Below are 20,483 nucleotides of genomic sequence, written 5' to 3'. Positions count from 1 at the left end.
GAAAAATATCCTTGGATGAGGATTTTAAAAAAAAGAAAATGTGCATAATTTAGAACAGTCTTGTTTTCTATCTTACTTATTTTCGCTTACGGTAGAAAGTTGTTCATTAAAACCTCAAATTTTAATGGTTGCATAACTATGGATGTACCATAGAGTGTTTGTTTAACTGTTCCTGCTTTAAATTACTTCTATTTTTTTTCTGCCATAATGATAAATGCTGCAATGAATATCTGTGCACATAAATGTTTTTTCTCAGTATTACTTTAACCCCAACATTTTAAGAGAAATTTCAGACATACAGAAAAGTTGAAAGAATTTTATAGTGAACACCCATCTAGATTCTGCATTAATATCGTCTTCAGCATTCCTTCTGATTGTGCTGCTTCTTTCTAGCACGGGGCCTCCATTAATGCCTCTAACAATAAGGGCAACACAGCCCTGCATGAGGCTGTGATAGAGAAGCATGTCTTCGTCGTGGAGCTGCTGCTGCTACACGGAGCATCGGTTCAGCTCTTGAACAAGAGGCAGTGCACAGCTATAGACTATGCTGAGCAGGTGAGTGGGAGGGCACCCAGCTGCCTCCCAGCTCACTTTGGATAAGCCTGTGTGTGAACCAGACCTGAAATAGCAGACCTTTGAATGGCTAGGCCTGAAGTCTGCCAGGAGTCTGCCAATATGGTGAACTTGGTCACCTGGTCAGAAGGGGGCTGCTTGGGATCCAGGAGTCAGTCCTTCAGGGGTGTGTCTTCAAAGGCCTGAGTAGAGGTGCTCCTCTCACCAACCGAAGGTCTGGGCCCTAGTCTGGCTCCCTGACGAGCAGTCAGGTCCTCACAGAGAAGTAGCAAGTTTAGACAGCATTCTGGTTCCCCCGTCCCTGCATTGGAAATACACCTGTGGTCTTAGCAGCACGATGGAGGAAGTTTGTTGTGTTGGTGGCTTTAAAAGTCCTTGAATTCTGCATGGAGAATTGGGGTGGCCCAGTACCACTCCCAGTGCTACCATGTTTACCATGAAGAAGTGGGAGAAGATAGCTCTTTACTGTTCCTGCTTTCATGTTGAATCTTCATCTAGTTTCCCACTTGGGGTAGACAACTAGTAGGCTGTTCAGTGACACTACCAACATGTTAAAGTCATAGAAAGCCAACATACTCATAGGCTTATTAAATTAATTTTTACGTTTTAGACATTTCTTAACAGTATTGAAATATTTTAAATTTTTAGTTTAGCACTTTCTCAAACATTCTGATGAACGTTTTCTACTGAGGACTTCCTATGTGCTGGGCCCTGGATAGCCTCTTGATGACTCTAAAATTATAGATCCTGTTGTTGTCAACCCAGTTGCACAGAGCAGCGCAGTGCCCAGTCCTGAGTGCCTAGCAGAGGGCGGAGCCAGGCTCCAAGTGAGGGCTGCTCTTTCACTCATGGCCTCAGAGTTTCATCTGCAGTTGCTTCTTAGCTCTTCTGTCCAGCTATCCTAATGCCGACATTTACATCAAAGACAGGCAATTAACTGCTGAAAAAGAATAAAAATATCACTGCTAACTTTTCCCTTTCAAATTACAGAATTCAAAAATAATGGAATTACTCCAGGTCGTACCGAGCTGTGTGGCCACGTTAGATGGTGCTGGCGAAACAGACCACAAGGAGCACGTTACCGTTAAGATCAGGAGAAAATGTAAGAGCTTCTGTTCTCTCTCTGATTCTCAGCTTGGGCTTTTCTGGAAGTTCACGAGTAGCTGCTGGTTTTCATTTCACTGTAAACGTACAATGTAGTTATAATCCTGAGGGGAGAGTAGGCACCAAAGAAATATATGTTACATCCTAATGTCCCAGATATTTCCATGTCAGTGTTCTGGTTGGTTGTGATGATGAATCTTAGCATTGCCTTGCAGGGCCTCCACTCCCCAACTGGAGAGGAGGAGCAACCTCTGTTACAGAGTTTCTTTCATGTCTCGTGTTCCAAAGCCAGTCCTTTTTCTAGGCATTTCCTGAACATCAGGGTAAATGCGACCTTTAAATAAATTTTTGGTTGATGGTAATTAGAACAGCATTCACCAAACAGATAGGGCTGAAGTATTTTCTTCCCCGCTCTTTTTTTTTTTAAGTTGTTAGCGTTTAGATGTTTTGGTTTTTTTTAATTGCAACATGAGTTTGATGCAATAATGTTAATAAACCCACATACGTATCTGAATAATCTCAAGGCTATCTAAGGGCTGTGGCGAGGGAGTATTAGTGTATTAAGGATTTATCTTTGTTTCATGGGGGTTCACAGAGTAATAAATATGTTTCTTGAAGCACATGCAGTGCTTAATTTTCAAAATGTTAAAGAAAATTGAAAGGTTGTATCTATGCTATAATTTTTTAAAAATTCTTAAACTATTTGGAAGTTTTCACATGTTTATCCTTTTATTTGCAGGGAACTCAAAAATGTATAATCTACACGATGAACCTTTTACAAGACAGTTTTACTTTGTCCACTCAGTCGGCCAGTTTAAGTGAGTATAAAATTTGAGTTGATGTCTGTGCTTATGACCCTACCTTTACTGAAAACAGAAGCATTATGTACAGCTTGAATGGGTTATAGACAAATATGCTCTCCTCAAATGCTGCCACCTTTTGGCCAACCACAGTGTTTTGCACCAGTATGTCAAACATTAAATTACTTTGTTTTGGATTTCAGGGGAAGGACTTCAGGGGAGATTATGGCAAGAGATAAAAGTGTCCCTAATTTCCCTGAAGAATCTTTACATGAGGTGAGTTATTAAACACTGGGTTATAATCATATTTTTTAAAGCTTGGCTTTTTCAAAACTAATTCATGGTAAACATATTTCTCATTTCATTATTCCCCTCACTATACAAGTTAATAACAAAACGAGCTCTTTAGTGGCATGGTCAAGAGTATAGACGCCATTTATTGTTATATTTAACAATGCATTTCTGAACTAAGAAAGGAAAGTAAAGAAAAAGTGGAAAATAATTATATACATGGAAAGACATTGCAGTTCATGGGGTGCATTACTTCGTGAAATATCTCAACTTTCACTAAGCAAATTTGCTAATATGCTAATCACTAACATAAAGAAACTAAGTTTGTATATAAATGGGTAAAAAAACTTCTCTCAATATGATGTAAAGTTGCTCATATAGACAATTCTGCATGTGACCATCTTCCTACAGCACTATTTAGTCATTCAGTTATAAAAAGAAGCCTGCTTTACATTCTGTAGTGCTATTAGGTGACTCTCCTCATAAACATGACTTTTCTCACTGCTACTTGCCAATGTAATATGTGGCTATTGGTGAAAATTTGAATTTATAGCATAGGCTTGTTGAGACAAATATACAAATCTTCTCAATCTTTGCTTTAGTGAATTAGTGATTTTGTTCACATGACTAATTTTTATTTCATATTTAATCTTTCATGGTTTTGCTAATAGACCTGCTGGGTGGGAAACCAGCAACGTTTGAAATCTGCTTGGGTTCAATCACGTGCTAGCTTTTCCCTTGCTAGCTATGGGACTTTAGGCAGATTGCTTCACTTTGCTGATCCTGTTTCCTCAGTTGTAGAATGTGGATAACAATAGCGCATACTTGTTAGAATTGTTAAGATTAAGTGTGAAAACACGTAAAGCATTTATGCTGTGTTTAACACATGGAACATGTACATGTCAGACTGTCACCACAGGGATGTTAGAGTTGAAATTATGCCTGGCCGAGCCTGGTGTTGTTCAGTGGTTAGAATATCAGCCTTCACACCATTGGGTCTCGCATTTGATTCCTGGTCAAGGGCACGTACTTAGGTGTCTGGTTTTCATGGCCCCAGTACAGCCCCATTGGTCAGGGCACATGCGGGGAAAGCGTGCAAGAAGCAACCAATCAATGTGTCTCCCTCACATTTCTCTCTCTCTCTCTCTCTCTCTCTCTCTCTCTCTCTCTCTCTCTCTCTCCCCCCCCCCTTTCTCCTCCCTCCCTCCCTTCCCTCTCCCCCTCCTTTCCTCCCTCCTCCTCCTCCTTTCCTCTCTTCCACTCACACTAAAAAGCAATGGAGCCTGGCCAGCCAGCATGGCTCAGTGGTTGAACATCATCACAGTTCGATTCCCAGTCAGGGCACATGCCTGGGTTGTGGGTTCAATCCCCAGTAGGGGGTATGCAGAAGGCAGCCTATCAATGATTCTCCCTCACCATTGATGTTTCTCTCTCTCTGTCTCCCTTCTTCTCTGAAATAAAAAATATTTTTAAAAATAGCAATGGAAAAAATATCTTCAGGTGAGGATTTAAAAAAAATTATGTCTGGAAAGTACTGAGCACATATAAGCTCTCAAAGGTAGCTGTCACTGTCATGGTGGTGGTTTAAAGTACGGTGCCTACGCAAATTGTTCAAATTGTACTTTCTCTTTAGCCAGGAAGGCAAAAAGTCACACAGAAGCAGAAGAACCTATCAGACCAGACCACATCGCAGACTGCTGACAAAGGAGACGGTGACCAGCCCGAGGCCTGGACTGAAACAAACTGCTCCTGGGAACACGCAAATGCTCCAGAGACACACTGTCAAGGACACAGCTGCACCGAAGGCCCAGCGACTGCTGACAACCCAGCCACTCCCCACCAGGCTAGCATTTCCCAGTCCTGATAGTAAATAAGGAATTAAATTTGCTATCAAGAAGTGAGTCCTTAACAAGAAGATGCCGAGCATGAATACAGACAACATAGAACTAAATGTACTTTCTGTTTGGCTTGAGAGAAAGCAGGAAGTTCCTGAAAGCTTTCCTATGGCCCAAAGAATACAACAAAGAAAAAAATCACCATCTCTTTCCTCTTCAGAGCTAATGAATACCCTTGAAAAGGAATATACAAAAATTCTAGGGGTGTCCATTCCTTAAGACTGGGGTGTTTCTTCTTTTAAAAATTTTTCTTTATTGCTTTAGAGAGAGATGAAGGAAGAAAAACTTCAATTTGTTGCTTCTTGTATGTGCCCTGACCTTGGCATGTTGGGACAATGCTCTAACCAACTGAACTACCCAACTGGAGCTATTTATTCTTACGTATTAGGGTGCCTTGGTTATAGTGAGACGTTTCACCACCAGATTCTGACCTCCTACTGAAAGGTGCTAAACCTGTCAACTATATAAATTAACAAACCACGAGCTAAAAGAATTCCTCCATCTGAGATGAGCTGAAGAGAAGCAATTTAGGTTTTATGGTACTACTAGAGGCCCACTGCACAAAATTCATGCACGGATAGGGGGCCTGCCGGCTGCTGGCCGGGCCTCCCTTCCCTGGCTGTCAGCTGACAGCCAGGGCCTTCCTTCATTCCACACTGCCCCTGGTGGTCAGCGCACATCATAGCGAGCAATCAAACTCCTGGTCCGTGGAACTCCCCAGGGGACACTTTGCATATTAGGCTTTTATGTGTATAGATGGAAGCCTGGCAGAAATGTCACATTAGAATGAAGAAAATAGGACCTGGAAAATGTTCCTTTGATAAGCAACACTTGAACCCAAAGATGCCTAAATGCCATTTTGATGTTCATTTTCATAAGAAGGACATCTATGACCTATTCTACACTATGTATGTGGGAAAAGGTGGGTATAATTTTTCTTACAACAAAATAGAGCTATTTGGTCACCGCACATGTGCACCAAAATCCCTTTGTTAAAAACCTTTCCTTAAATGTCACCCTTGAAGGACGGTGGTAATAGAAAATAGATTTGGCACATCTTTCCTTAGTTTTTGGGTTTTTTTCCCCCTCCTTTTTTAGAGAGGAAGAGAGAGAGAGACATCAATTTGTTGTTCCACTTATTTATGTATTCATTGGTTGAGTCTTGTATGTGCCCAGACTAGGGATCAAACCTGCAACCTTTGCATATGGGGACAACTCTCTAACCAACTGAGCTACTCCAGCCAAGGATTTATTCTCTTTTGATCAGATTCAAAACTTACAGCACAAACCAGGTCAGAGTAACTTTGAGTTAGAAATTATTATTGCCACGTATTCCTTTTTATGAGTTTCTACTAATTATACTTATTTTTTTATTAATTGGTCTAGATCCAAAACATGTGTTTATCCTGAGTACATTTTCAAATAACTTTGTAATAGGGAAAGGTTTTGTGCATGTTCTTAGAAATACTTGTGTATGTACAAAAGGGAGGGGCTGATTATTTTTCTACAAAGTAATTTATGACTTCTAATTTTCTAATGTGCCTTGGGTATGTGCCAAATGATGGAAAAGAAACAGTAAACTTTATGATTCTTGAACGTGTCATGGTGTACTTTCTTTAGTTAATGTTTTGCTGTGGAGATAGTTTCTGAGCCTCTCTGCTATAACCATGTGCTTTGTGTGTGGTAAAATCTCCCCCCATTTTGATGGATGTACACTTTATTTTTCAGTTACAGATGTGACTGTGACTGAAACATAAACTCCATCTTTCAGAGATCACTACCCATCTACCTGGACTAGGGCTGGCAACATATGATATAGTGCCTAGCGCCCACAAAAACGTTTTCTTTTAAAATCAGAACAAAAATGAATATATTACAGCTTCTTAGCCTACATAGGAAATGAGTACTGTTGCTTTGCTAATTTGATTCATTTTTCATCCTTTTGAACAAAACAACCCATTGACTTAGTTTGCCATTAGGACAGTGGTTATTCTGCAAGGGAAAGCATGTAACAAGTCTCTCTCCAGCATTTTTATGTAAATGAGAACTAAAGCAAAATGAACCTGTAATTGGTTTGTGTTGTTTTTTCAAAATCCTTGATGAAAATTTTCTTTTGACTATTTAATTCTGTTCCTTTAAAAAAATCTTGATGTTCTTAATGGTTCTACTCATTCATTTGTTCATTCAGGGAATACTAGACACTTTATTCCAACACTGACTTTCTCCATTGACTATACAGTTACAAATTTCTAGTCTCTAATAGAGTAAACCTCAAATGTAAACATACAGCAGCAGTATGCTAGCTAAAACAGAGATTGAACTGTAAACCACATTTCCTATCACTTTTCTGCTGCTAATTCTGTTCATCTCATTAAATAACTTCCTCCTGGGCTGGGTCTCACAGAACTAAGATATCTAAAAGGTTATACCAAACAGCTCATTTTAAATTTATGACTTAAATTTATGAGCAAAGTTTTCATAACCTAGTGGGGCCCCTTGAGTGTGGCTCTTCTACAAAATACCACATGTGGGCGCGCACGTACAGTGCGATTGAAACTTCATGGCCACGTTCAAGTGGCCAAAGAGCCGCATGTGGCTCGCGAACCGCAGTTTGCCGACCACTGACCTAGTGAGAGTGAAGCATGATATAAGAGATGATATTTGCTTTAAGTTGCCTGCAGTTTTATCAGTGAAGAACCCAGAACATTTTTACCAAAAGGTAACTATTTTCATTTTATATTTTTTTTTAAAAAGTTTTTTCTTTTACATATATACACACACACACACACACACACATACATATATATATATATATATATATATATATATATATATATATATATATATTATTAATTTCAGAGAAGAAGGGAGAGGGAGATAGAAACATCAATGATGAGAGAATCATTGATTGGCTGCCTCCTGTACAACCCCCACTGGGGATCAAGTGCGTAATCTGGTCATGTGCCCTTAACTGGAATCAAACCTGGGACCCTTCAGTCTGCAGGCCGACACTATCCACTGAGCCAAACCAGCTAGGGCAAAAGGTAACTTTTTAAACTGTCTCAATTAGATTTTAATCATTAGAAGTTATTTCTCTTACTTACAGACATGTTTATTATTGTTGAAGTATTATTACCAGTATTTCCTAGTTATTTTAGGAATTCTTTTCAATGTAAGTATCACTCTAGCTATGGAGGTTTTTTGGATAAGGGTAATATTAGATAATTTAATATACCTCGATGCCTTTGAAAAGCAGATTATAAATGAAACCAAAGCTAGGAATAGTCTTACATTAAATGTAAGTACTATTTTCAGGGAGAAAAATAGCTCACCTGCTTTCAGAACCTATGTCTTAGAAATATTAGATATTAAAGTTGACTTAGCTTAATCCACAGGTTTTAACTCCCATGACATTACTGGATGCTATTTTGTTCTTACTGAAGCCTACTCGAGCAACTTCTATTTCTGCTATGGCCATTTTCTTCCCTAACACTAATGTCACAATTACAAAGGATATATTCATGCTGCTACACATTTAAAAGTTTTTGGTAGGAAAGGAAAAAATGCAAAATGCAGATCTTCTGTTGATTCAGCCACAGTACTAAAATGACTTTGCCCAAATTGTTTTATTTTACACAAGTTTATTTTTCTAAAGGTATATAAACAATAAACAAAGTGAACATTCAATCAGATCTTAACTGCCAAGTATTATCTGTCCTGGAATTGTTCCATTAAGTTCCAGTCTATGCATCTTAAATTCAATAATCGTCATCTTCATCAGAGTCCATTACTTTTCTTCTGTTGAACTGGGGGGAGGGAGATTAAGCAAGTGTTATTACCTGTTTAATAAAGCACAACTCAGATTTTCTGAGAAGAAATATCTCTACCTACTACAGCAAGACATTTTTGTCTATCTTTAAAACAACTTAAAAGAGTTTTAGATATAAGGGGACGGGGAACAATGAAACAAGAGCCTTAAAAATTAGACCCCTCAATTTATGCAAGCCCTGCTCCCCAAACTTCCATGTGTTACAAAATGGAAATGTCTATGGGCTGAAACATATTTTGATACAGTAGGTGTATAGTCGACACATTTAAAATACCAATCTTTCTCTTCTGCCATATGCATTTGGGGAAACTTACTTTAACTGTGGTTTTCTTTTCTGTTTGTTGGCTTACTTTTTCAAGGATTTCTATTAAACCTTGTTCTGTTACCTAGGATAACCAAAAAGAAAAACAGTACTTTTTGTAAACAAAGAATTGACCTCAGGAGATTGAATCATTTTAGTCTTTCTGGGGTGTGGAGGTAGAGGTCAAGAGGGAAGAGAGGTGGGACAAGAGGTTGCAACTACCAGTTATAACTATAGGCATACCTCGTTTTATTGTGCCTCCCATTATTGCACTTCACAGAACATGTTGCATATTTTACAAAATGAAGGCAAGACCCTCCAGCAAAAAGATTATGACTAGCTTTATTGCAGTAGCCTGGAACCGACCTTGAAATATCTCCGAGGTATACCTGTATTAGTTTTTGTATTAGAATTTGCTCTGCTAGGCATTTGAGGAGGGGGGGAAAGTATCCATCAATTAACACCCTCAGAAAAATCCAATTTGCCCTAGCTGGTTTGGCTCAGTGGATATAGCGTTGGCCTGTGAACTCAAGGGTCCTGGGTTCAATTCCAGTCAAGGGCACATGCCCAGGTTGTGGGCTTGATCCCTAGTAGGGGGTGTGCAGGAGGCAGCCGATCAATGATTCATTCTCATCATTGGTGTTTCTCTCTCCCCCTCTCCCTTCCTCTCTGATATCAATAAAAATATATTTTAATTAAAAAAAAAAAGAAAAGCCAAAACCGGTTTGGCTCAGTGGATAGAGCGTCGGCTTGTGGACTGAAAGGTCCCAGGTTCGATTCGGTCAAGGGCATGTACCTGGGTTGCGGGCATATCCCCAGTAGGAGATGTGCAGGAGGCAGCTGATCGATGTTTCTCTCTCATCGATGTTTCTAACTCTCTATCTCTCTCCCTTCCTCTCTGTAAAAAATCAATAAAATATATTTAAAAAAAAAAAAAAGAAAAAGAAAAATCCCAAGTAAACAGGTATTTAAGAACACCTTTATCACCCTAGCTGGTTTAGCTCAGTGGATAGAGCCGTCAGCCTGCAGACTGAAGGGTCCCAGTTCAATTCCTGTCAAGGGCACATGCCTGGGTGGCGTGCTTGATCCCCAGTAGGGAGCGTGCAAGAGGCAGCCAATCAATGATTCATTCTCATCATTGATGTTTCTCTCCCCGCCTCTCCCTTCCTCTCTGAAATCAATAAAAACATATATTTTTTTAAAAGAACACCTTTATCACCACTAGCAGACATAAACAGCCACCTACAACCCTCTATTGTGTCAATGAAAGAGACACACTGACTCTGCTCTTGAGACCCTGAGAAGCTTAAATGCAGCAGGTAAGTCATTCAAAAAGGATGAACCAGTCATTGTCTCTTCCACACACCTTTCTTAGAGTAACGGGTTCAGGGTAGGACTGATCCCTGCAGGCTGTGGTGGCAACAGAGGGCTTCCCAGTGCAGACGGGGTGCATCTGCATCCTGAAGGACAGTCTTGCAACACACATAATAACCAGAATTTTAGCACCTCCTCAATTTGCAAAACAAGTTTAATGTCTACCTATACTAGTAGTGTATCAGTTTTTCTTTTTTGAATTGATATGAGAGAAGAAGAGAGAGAAACATCGATTTTGTTGTTCCACTTATTTATGCATTCATGGTTGATTCTCATATTTGCCTTGTCCTGGAATTGAACCTGTGGGAATCAAACTGGCATCCTTGGCATATAGGGACAATGTTCCAAACAACTGACCTACTTGACTTAATTTGTATTATTGAGAAACCTTGTTTCCAGAATAGAAGCAATTTAAGCCAGCTAACCCTGATAGTCATTGGGTCACACAGACACCAACAAGGTTCCACAACAATGTCAGGAAAGAAAAGAAGCAGAGGATCTTAGGAAACACCAATGATGAGAATGAATCATTGATCGGCTGCCTCCTGCACACCCCCTACTAGGGATCAAGCCCACAATTAGGATATCTTTTAGGATTGGTGGTAGATCCAACTATTCTCACCTTTAAAAATTCCTTCCTTGAGGCCTGGCCAACGTGGCTCTCTCAGTTGGTCAGGGCATCCTCCTATGCACCAAGAGGACTCAGGATTCCCAGTCAGAGCACATGCCTAGGTTGCCAGTTCAATCCCCAGTCTGGGTATGTATGGAAAGCAACCGGTTGACGATGTGTGTGTGTGTGTGTGTGTCTGTCTGTCTGTCTCTCTCTCTCTCTCAAAACTGATGAAAAATGTCCTCTCCTTGAAATAGTCAACAAGCCCTGGCTGGGTGACTCAGTTGGGTGAGTGTTGTCCCATACATCAAAAAGGTCACCTGTTGGATTCCATGTCAGGGTACATGCCCAAGTTGGGGGTTTGATCCCCAGTCAGAGTGCTTATGGAATGCAACCAATCAATGTATCTCTCTCACATCATTTTTTTTCTCTAAAGAAATCAATAAACACAATATTTTTTTTTAAAAAAAGAGCCTTGGCCGATGTGGCTCAGTTGGTTGAGTGTCATCCATGCACCAAAAGGTATGATTCTATTTCTCTCTCACACTGATCTCTCTCTCTGTCTCCCTCCCTCCTCCTTCCTCTCTCTAAAAGTCAATAAAATCGTATTTAAACATAAATAAAAAATAGTCAACAAGATTTCTGTAACCAGAAGATGAAACTGGCCTTTTTAAAACTGATTTTTAGAGAGGGGGAAGAGATGAGAGAGGGAGAGAGAGAGAGAGAAACATCGATTTGTTGTTCCACTTATTATACAGTCAATGGTTGATTCTTGTATGTACCCTGACCAGGGATTGAACCCACAACCTTGACATATCAGGATGGTGCTCTAACCAACTGAGCTACCTGACCACAGCGAAATTGACCTTTTGAAGACATGTTTGGATAAAGTAGACAACAACAGGTAAAACTACCTCAAGACAGTCCTAAGCTTACCTTCCCATTTAGTTGTCCATATCTTGCCATCTGTATAAGGTAATTCTCTACTCCTTTAGTTTTTTCGGGTTTTACAAGTGCTAAGTTACTTACTAAAAAGAAAAAAAATACAAAAAAAGTCAAGACTAAATGCACTTATATTGTAACAAAAATAAACACCAACATTTCCAAAGCACTTCACAGACTTATTTATGTCTTGAAATTAGCAAGGTAGGGGTGGCAGGAGGTATTGTTACCCTCTTAAAAATGAGGAAACTAAAGTTCAGCCATGTCAAGGCCACACAGAAGTAGTGGCAGAGCCAAGATTAAATTTGGGTTCTCAGAGAATAAGCCCATGCTTTTTTTTTTTTTTGCCTTTTTTTTTTTAAATTTTTCTTAAGCCCCATGCTTTTTAAAAATATGTATGATTGCACTCTGGAAAATATGCTACATATAACTACAGATATAATCAGTATCTATATAAGACTGCCTATTCTAAGCTAGGCTTCAAGAAGATACTAGTTCATTCCAATTGGTTCATTTGTTTTCTACATGGTTTTCTCTTCGGTTTTTAAATATGAAAAATTATTAACTAAAATGGAGAATACAATAAATCTCTCAAACCATAGAAGGATAAATGGCGATGGAAAAAATAAAATTAAATTTTTTTTTAAATAAAGTTTTCTTTTTTGTTTTAATATATTTTTATTGATTTCAGAGAGGAAGGGAGGGAGACCCGGGAGAGAGAGACAGAAACATCAATGATGAGAATCACTGATTGGCTGCCTCCTACATGCCCCACATTGAGGATGGAGCCTGAAAACCGGGTGTGTGCCCTGACTGGGAATCGAACCGTGACCTCCTGGTTCATAGGTCCATGCTCAACCAGCCATGCCAACCAGGCAAAATTAACTTGAAAAAAGAACTAAGCCTGGCCAGTGTGGTTCAGAGGTTGAGCGTCAACCCATGAACCAAGATCTGAACCCAGAGGTCACTGGTTCTACTCCCGGTCAGAGCACATGCCCACGTTGCGGGGCTCCATCCCCAGGAGGCGCACTGGAGGCAGCTGATTAATGTTTCAATCTCTCTATCCCTCTCCCTCTAAAATCAATAAAAACATATTTGTTTAAAAAAGAACTCCAGCCCTAACCGGTTTGGCTCAGTGGATAGTATGTCAGCCTGCGGACTCAAGGGTCCCAAGTTTGATTCCGGTCAAGGGCATGTACCTTGGTTGCGGACACAGCCCCGGTAGGGAGGGTGCAGGAGGCAGCTGATCGACGTTTCTAACTCTCTATCCCTCTCTCCCTTCCTCTCTGTAAAAAAATCAATAAAATATATTTTAAAAAAAGAAGAACTCCAAAAATAAATAAATAAATAAGCCCCTCAATATCCTATCACATATGTCAACTATCAGCAACACTTTGTAATTGACTTAAGACTTGTTGTCTATATATTTTACCTAATAAGCACTTGGGAAATTATCTCCTTGATAGGAGAGAACCACGCAGGTACATTTAATAATTTAAGTCCATTTCTTTAGGTTTACAAACTGCACATTTCTTACAAATATCTGTATTTTAAGTGTTTATAGGTTAAATATTTAATCTACAGATAGCAATAATTTCATATCTTCCCATTCAACTAACCCAAGCCAATTTTATGAAAATAACTTAAAAGAAACTGAAGATGCTTACACCGGGCCCGGGCTGACTGATCCAGAACTTGGGCTAAGATACTGTTTCTCATTTCTGCTTCTCTATAACAAAAAAAAAGTCAAGCAAAATTAAAACTAAGCTGTCAGCATTCCTATTGAACAGACGAAAATGTAACTCACTTAATACATTTCCCAAGGTGGAAGGGGACTGCGTGCATAGATTGCACTACAGTAGGTGCTGTATGGATGGTAACGGCTATTATTACTGAAGAATCCACTCTTGCCTTCAAAAGCCAGCTTTATATTGTGGGTGTAAACCTACCAAATTGAAAGATAAAACCTTACATTTTCATAATTCATGGTGGAGTTTCAGTTCAACCACCATGACCAACATTTATTATGTATTTAGTGTGAGAGAAGTGCTAGAAATCTGTAGTGAGATTTCCAACAATTAAAGGACCAAATGATTAATCCGTGTAATTATCTTAAGGGATGAAGAAGCTGACACCCCCTTGCCAGTGTGGTTCAGTGACTGAGCATTGACCAATGAAGCAGGAGTTCAAGGTTCAATTTCCGGTCAGGGCACATGCAGAAGGCAGCCAATCAATGATCCTCTTATCACTGATGTTTCTACCTCTCTCTTTCTCCCTCTCTCTGAAATCAACAAAAACATTAAAAAAGAACAATTAAAAAAAAAAAAGCTGAGATATCTAGGGAAGCTATAAGTAGATGTGGCCAAGCTAGAACCAACTCCCATATTTCAAGACTCTCAGTTATCCGTGTTTGGGTGAGGAGGGAGAGTGAAATTATAACTCCGCAACTATCCTTACACTCCTACCTATACAAGTAGAAACTAGTTCATGTTCATAGGACAGTGGTTTCAAACTTTAGGTAGCAGCAAATTTTTTTAAATGAGTCCTTCAAGGAACTTAATACTCAACACAGACAAAAGCAGAAATTCTTTAATTGAACTGAGGGGGAGCTGGGGCTGGCTGTGCCACTACCTGCCCCATCAGAGGAGCCCTCGGGTTCATGAACACAACTTGAAGCCCACTTCCATGGGGCATTTCCTTATTGCACCCGAGTACTTCAATTCAACCCTGCAGTAAACTACTGTTACTATATTTCACTGAATCTAAGATACCACTGATTGTAAGATGGACCATAGTGTTATGTACTTGTAAGAACAAAAAAACACCCTAGATGAAGAGTCTAATAGGAGACTCCACACTCGAAGCTCGGGCACCAAAGAGCAACAACCACATACAAGGTAAACAAGAAATAAGCCTGCCATGCAGAAAGGGACTGCAAGTAAGGATGCATGCATCAAACTTGACCCTGAGTGAAGAAAAAAAATTCCTTTGAGAATTTGAACGTCAAGCTTTAGTCATGCAAGTTTGCTGTCTGAATTCACACTATCAAGGTGGAGGGAGGTAGGGAGAACCATAAGCACAGAATTTTAAGATGTCTCAGATCAGAAATGTACCCAAGTGGTAGCAGAAGCAAAAGTAAATCCTCTGGAAGAATCCAGGACAATAGTGATCAATTATGAAAATCACCCCAATTCCAGATATGTTAAAATGTGAAAAAAGGCCCATCTTATAATCAATGGAATTCACAGTTTCATTTTCTTCTTAGCACTACCCCAGGTGCTTACCAACTCTCTTCCCACTAAAATAAGCCATGTATGGGCAGGAACCTTCTCTGCCTTGCCTGTTTCCAAAGACCCACCATAGTGCCTGACCTAGAACAGGTGCTCAATAAATATTTGCTGAATGAGTTAAAAGGTGGCATGAGGGAGGGAGGGGGAAATGGGGAGTTGTTCAATAAGTATAGAGTTTCAGTTTTGCAAGATGAAAATGTTCTAGAGATCTGCTGCACACTATGAGAATATAACATTATTCTCATACACTTACAAATGCTTATTATGGTAAATTTTATCTTGTGTTCTTTCATCAGTTAGAAAAAAGGTAGCATGATGGGATAACTAACCATTCAATAAACATGCCGTGTGCTGGGATAAAATTAACAGTTAATATTTATCTAGAATTTGCTAAATGCAAGGTACTGGACCTCTGTAACCCTCACAACATCCCCATGACATAGTCCTAGTATTGTACTCAAAGTCCTAGTATTGTATTTACGGAGATCACACTTTAGCAGAGAAACAAACATCAACCAGTAATTGTATTAATGAGGTAGTAAGTGCTGTGAGATTCTATACATTTAAACTCTCAAATTAATAACAAATACCCCGATGGTTTATGAAAAATCACTATTCCAGGAGAAACTTAGATTAATACACCATTAAAATAACTAAAGTAAAAAAGCATATGGCGAAACCACCCTTCAGACCTCCAGCCCATACCTGTGCTTTGCTTCCTGTTGTGCTGCATCGCCAGGATCCTGAAAATACAATTTTATCTTTTAGTTGAGTAACTGCACAGAGGAAAAATACAAATTATTCTGCCCTGTTTCTGATAACTAATAGGCTCCTGCAGAGGTTGCAATCAACTTATTGCCAAATAATTAAAAGCTGGGCCTCCAAGAAGTCAGTGGGATAGCTTCCACTTACGAAGCCCTAGCCGGTTTGGCCCTGTGAACAGAGCATCAGCTGGGGACCCAGGGTCCCTGGTTGGATTCCGATCAAGGGCACCTAATTGGTTGCAGGAGGCAACCAATCGATGTGTTTCTCTCACATCCATGTTTCTCTCTCTTTCCCTCTCCCTAAAAATCAGTGCAAAAAATATCCTTGGGTGGGAGAAACCAAGATGGCAGCATACGTAAACACCGGAAATTGCTGCCTCCCACAACAACTTCAAAAATACAACGAAAAGACAAAACGGACATCATCCAGAACTACAGGAAGGCTGGCTGAGTGGAAATTCTACAACTAGAAGGAAAGAGAAAAGCACACTGAGACTCAGAGGAGCTGCAAAAGTAAAATGTAGAGGCTCTAGCACACGGAAAGGGGCTGGCACCCAAGGACGCAGCTGTCTTTTTGAATCGGGAGGGAGTCACAAGCTCCCGACTCCTCTGAACTCCAGTTCCGGGAAGTCTCTGGGGACCCAGACTCATATGGGGAGAAACTGGACTGTCTGGCAGCCTGGCAGCGGGCAAAACTCAGAACTTGAGGGCAGCTTTCTCTCAGAGGTGCTTGCAGCAATTACCAGGACACTGAGAAACGGGGCCCCTTAGGGCAGGGCTGAGGATCAGCCATAGCTGCCTGCTCCGCCCTGTTGATTCCCTGAGACCCCGCCCCACCCAGGCTTCGGCAGAGGCTTTTGCATATGAATGCCCTGGCCCTTTGCAATCTGAAAATTACCTAAAAACTGCAGCTGGGCCAGACAGACCCAGAACTTCCAAGAGAAGGCCCAAGGCCCCACAGCAGCTTGCATTGCTTCACAGCTGGGACTCATCTGGGCACCTCCAAACCCCAAACAAGGAAGGGGAATCTGCAGATCTCTTCGTAGCTCCTGCTGGGTAGCCTCAGGCAGAGGCTAAAATTAGCACCTCCTTAGATCCAAGAGCCAGTGTACCCAGTGATCAGAGTGGGACCTTGCAATTACAACTCCTCAGATCCATAAGGGACACACTCAGGGGGCAGACTCAGTGGGCACCAAAGCCTCACTGAAGCAAGTCTTGCCCCAGAAGGGTGTCTTCAGCACAGAAGTTCTCCCACTGTAGACACAGCTGATTCTCACAGCCAACTGGCCTGGAGGTCAATTCCTCCAAGTGATACCTACAACAATCAAGGCTTAACTACAAGACTGTGCACAAAGCCCACAAAGGGGTGCACCAAGAGTGTCCACCCCAGGTAATTGGGGAGGCTGAGCCACTGGGCCCCACAGGACACCTAGCACACAAAGCCACTCTACCAACACAGGAAAGCATAAAAAATGCAGAGACAAAGAAACAGGTCACAAATGACAGAAATGGAGGAAAGCAAACTACTGGATATAGAGTTCAAAACCAAACTTATAAGGTTTTTCAAGAATTTTCTAGAAACCACCAATAAATTTAGTGAGACCCTGGAGGATATGAAAAAAGACCAACTAAAAATTAAGCATACACTGACTGAAATAAAGAATAATATACAGCTGAAGCCGGTTTGGCTCAGTGGATGGAGCGTCGGCCTGAGGACTGAGGGGTCCCAGGTTCGATTCCGGTCAAGGGCATGGACCTTGGTTGTGGGCACATTCCCAGTGGGAGATGTGCAGGAGGCAGCTGATCGATGTTTCTCTCTCATCGATGTTTCTAACTCTCTATCTCTCTCCCTTCCTCTCTGTAAAAAATCAATAAAATATATTTAAAATAAAAAAAAAATTTAAAAAAAAAAGAATAATATACAGTGATCCAACAGCAGACAAGAGGATCCCAAGAATCAAGTCAAAGATTTGAAATACAAAGAAGCAAAAAATACCCAAACAGAAAAGCAAAAAGAAAAAAGAATCCAAAAATATGAAGATAGTGTAAGGAGCCTCTGGGACAGCTTCAAGCATACCAACATCAGAATTATAGGGGTGCCAGAAGAAGAGAGAGAGCAAGATATTGAAAACCGATTTGAAGAAATAATGACAGAAAACTTCCCCTACCTGGTGAAAGAAATAGACTTACAAGTCCAGGAAGCGCAGAGAACCCCAAACAAAAGGAATCCAAAGAGGACCACACCATGACATATCGTAATTAAAATGCCAAGAGTAAAAGACAAAGAGAGAATCTTAAAAGCAGCAAGAGAAAGAAACCCAGTTACCTACAAGGGAATACCCATACGACTGTCAGCTGATTTCTCACAAGAAACTTTGCAGGCCAGAAGGGAGTGGCAAGAAATATTCAAAGTGATGAATGTCAAGAACCTACAACCAAGATTACTTTATCCAGCAAAGCTATCATTCAGAATTGAAGGTCAGATAAAGAGCTTCACAGATAAGAAAAAGCTAAAGGAGTTCATCACCACCAAACCAGTATTATATGAAATGCTGAAAGGTATCCTTTAAGAGGAAGAAGAAAAAGGTAAAGATAAAAATTATGAACAGCAAATACATATCTATCAACAAGTGAATCTAAAAATCAAGTGAATAAAAAATCTGATGAACAGAGTAAACTGGTGAATATAATAGAACCAGGGGCATAGAAAGGGAGTGGACTGACAATTCTTGTGTGTGTGTGTGGGGGGGGGGGGGGTTGGGGGATGCAGGAAGAGACTGGACAAAAATTGTACACCTATGGATGAGGACAGTGGAAGGGGTAAGGGCAGAGGGTGGGGTGGGAACTGGGTGGAGGAGAGCTATGGAGGGAAAAAAAGAGGGACAACTGTAATAATCTGAACAATAAAGATTTAATTTTATATATATATATATATATATATATATATATATATATATATATATATCTCTCTCTCTCCTTGGGTGAAGATTAACAAAAAAAAGGTTGCAAGTTCAATTCCCAGTCAAGGGCACATAACCTAGGTTGCAGGTTTGATCCCAGGTCGGAGCCAAACATCGATGTTTTTCTCTCCCCAGCCCCTTCCTCTCGCTCTAAAATCAATAAAAGCATGTCCTCGGGTGAGGTTTAAAAGAAAAAAAGAATCAAGCAATGCACAAATAAGTGGAACAACAAAGTTGATGCTTCTCCCTCTAAAATCAATAAAAAAATATCAAATTTTAAAAATCAATGTTTTGATAAGCTTCTAAAGTCACAATCTAATAGAATGTTTTAGAATACAAACAACCATTAGGAAGGGGAGTCCCTATACAATGGAACCGCATTTTATGGGTAAGAATAATTGGGGGGGGGGGGCCCGCTGAGGATTCCAAGGGCACCTCCTGGGAGACCATCGCGTTCCAGCCCATACCCAGCCTGCTCCCTCTCCTTCCTGCAGCCTTTACTGGAGAATATTATCTAAGGGATGAGTGCCCAGAGCCTGGCTCCTCCCCGAGACCGTCACTCCGTCACAGGAGATGGGATGCTCCCCGCTGTCCCCTCAGCACCGGGCACACCGGACCCGCAACAAATGCGGGTCGGTTGCTGGGGTCAGAATTCCAGGGAACAATCCCGCTGGAACCAGCAGCGGAAACAGGCCAGACCCCGCGGCTAAGGAGCGGAGACCCGAGGAGCGGGACATTCTCTTCGGGCCGACGCCGGCCCGGCCCGGCCAGGCCTTGGAGGCGAGCCCAACCCGGCCCGAGAGAGGCCCGACCGGACCCACCCGGGAGAGCACGTGGCCGGCCGGCCGCCGGAAACCCCCGCGACAGGGAGAGGCCCGGGACAGCCTCGGGGCAGCCGCGGGTTCTCCGCCAGCGGGCAGAGCACCGGCCGAGGCGCCGAGAGCCGCCGCGCCCTCCACCTCGGACGAGGGCGGCGCCCCGCGGGAAAACGGGCCGAACGGGCGGCGAGCGCGCTCACCCCGTGCTTGGCCTGCAGCTCCGCCAGCCTCTGCTTCCGCAGAGCCTCCAGCTCCTCCTCCGCCATGGTGCGGCCGACGGGGCAGAGCAGCCAAGCACCCGGCTCCGGCCCACTCGGCGTTACTCCCTCAGCGGCGGGGCGAACGCGGCCCTACCCACTGCGCAGGCGCCCGCGACTCCCAGGCCTCACCAATCCAGCCCGGAGCCGCGCCGCCCGACGCAGCCAGGGCGCCTGGAGAGGCCCGATTTCGCGATCGCAGGGGGTCGGCGTGGGGCGGGGCAGTGGTCAGAACCCGAGCGGCCCCACCTCCCCTCCCGGATGACGCTAAGCACTCGCGGGCGGGCTTGGCTGCGAGTGAGATAAATAGCAATCTAAACACAGCCAGTAAAATAACAGGCAAAATTTGTTTGTGGCCTATTGCGTGCTAAGTGGAAGGGTTAAAGAGAATAAAACGGGGCAGAGAAAGACTTACTGTGCTTTGCAGATACCTTGCAGAAAGCTTGCAGCCTTAAGCACAGCATAGCTCAGATAACCAGAAGACACCTGGCGTGGGAGAAACCAAGGACAGACCAGACCCTTACGTCAGCAGAGCGGCTTGCAGCCAGCCAAAGTTAATAAAAACCTATCTCTCCCTCCTCTCTTCGCTGATGCTTTTCTCTTTTCTTAGTCTCAGCCCACCTGCACGCATGTGGTCGGAATAAAATCATTTTTTGATACATTATGGCTTCATGA

The 20,483-nt window shown here is 41.8% G+C and overlaps 2 protein-coding genes across 2 annotated transcripts in view; one reads left to right on the top strand and one right to left on the bottom strand.

Annotated features, from left to right (window-relative positions):
- Positions 1-6,259, top strand: part of ANKRD27 (ankyrin repeat domain 27) — a 65,544-nt gene extending 59,285 nt beyond the window's left edge. The window contains exons 25-29 of the mRNA XM_081107867.1: positions 394-555; positions 1,564-1,675; positions 2,417-2,495; positions 2,681-2,753; positions 4,402-6,259. Coding sequence (XP_080963993.1) covers positions 394-555; positions 1,564-1,675; positions 2,417-2,495; positions 2,681-2,753; positions 4,402-4,632 — 657 coding nt within the window. The 3' untranslated portion in view covers positions 4,633-6,259. The remainder of the gene's footprint in view (positions 1-393; positions 556-1,563; positions 1,676-2,416; positions 2,496-2,680; positions 2,754-4,401) is intronic.
- Positions 6,260-8,270: 2,011 nt separating this feature from the next.
- PDCD5 (programmed cell death 5) lies at positions 8,271-20,053 on the bottom strand. The gene is made up of 6 exons (XM_081107866.1): positions 19,752-20,053; positions 15,715-15,752; positions 13,387-13,448; positions 11,714-11,805; positions 8,807-8,878; positions 8,271-8,469 (listed from the first exon to the last, which is right to left on the bottom strand). Exons 1-6 carry the CDS (start codon positions 19,815-19,817, stop codon positions 8,422-8,424), a joined length of 378 nt encoding a protein of 125 aa, XP_080963992.1. The 5' UTR covers positions 19,818-20,053; the 3' UTR covers positions 8,271-8,421.
- Positions 20,054-20,483: the final 430 nt, after the last annotated feature.

This window comes from Myotis nattereri (assembly GCF_964212035.1).
Source record: "Myotis nattereri genome assembly, chromosome: 15".
In the NCBI taxonomy this organism is placed as follows: Eukaryota; Metazoa; Chordata; class Mammalia; order Chiroptera; family Vespertilionidae; genus Myotis; species Myotis nattereri.
The sequence above is the reverse complement of the archived record's forward strand: the minus strand, read 5'-3'. Positions and strand labels throughout refer to the sequence as shown.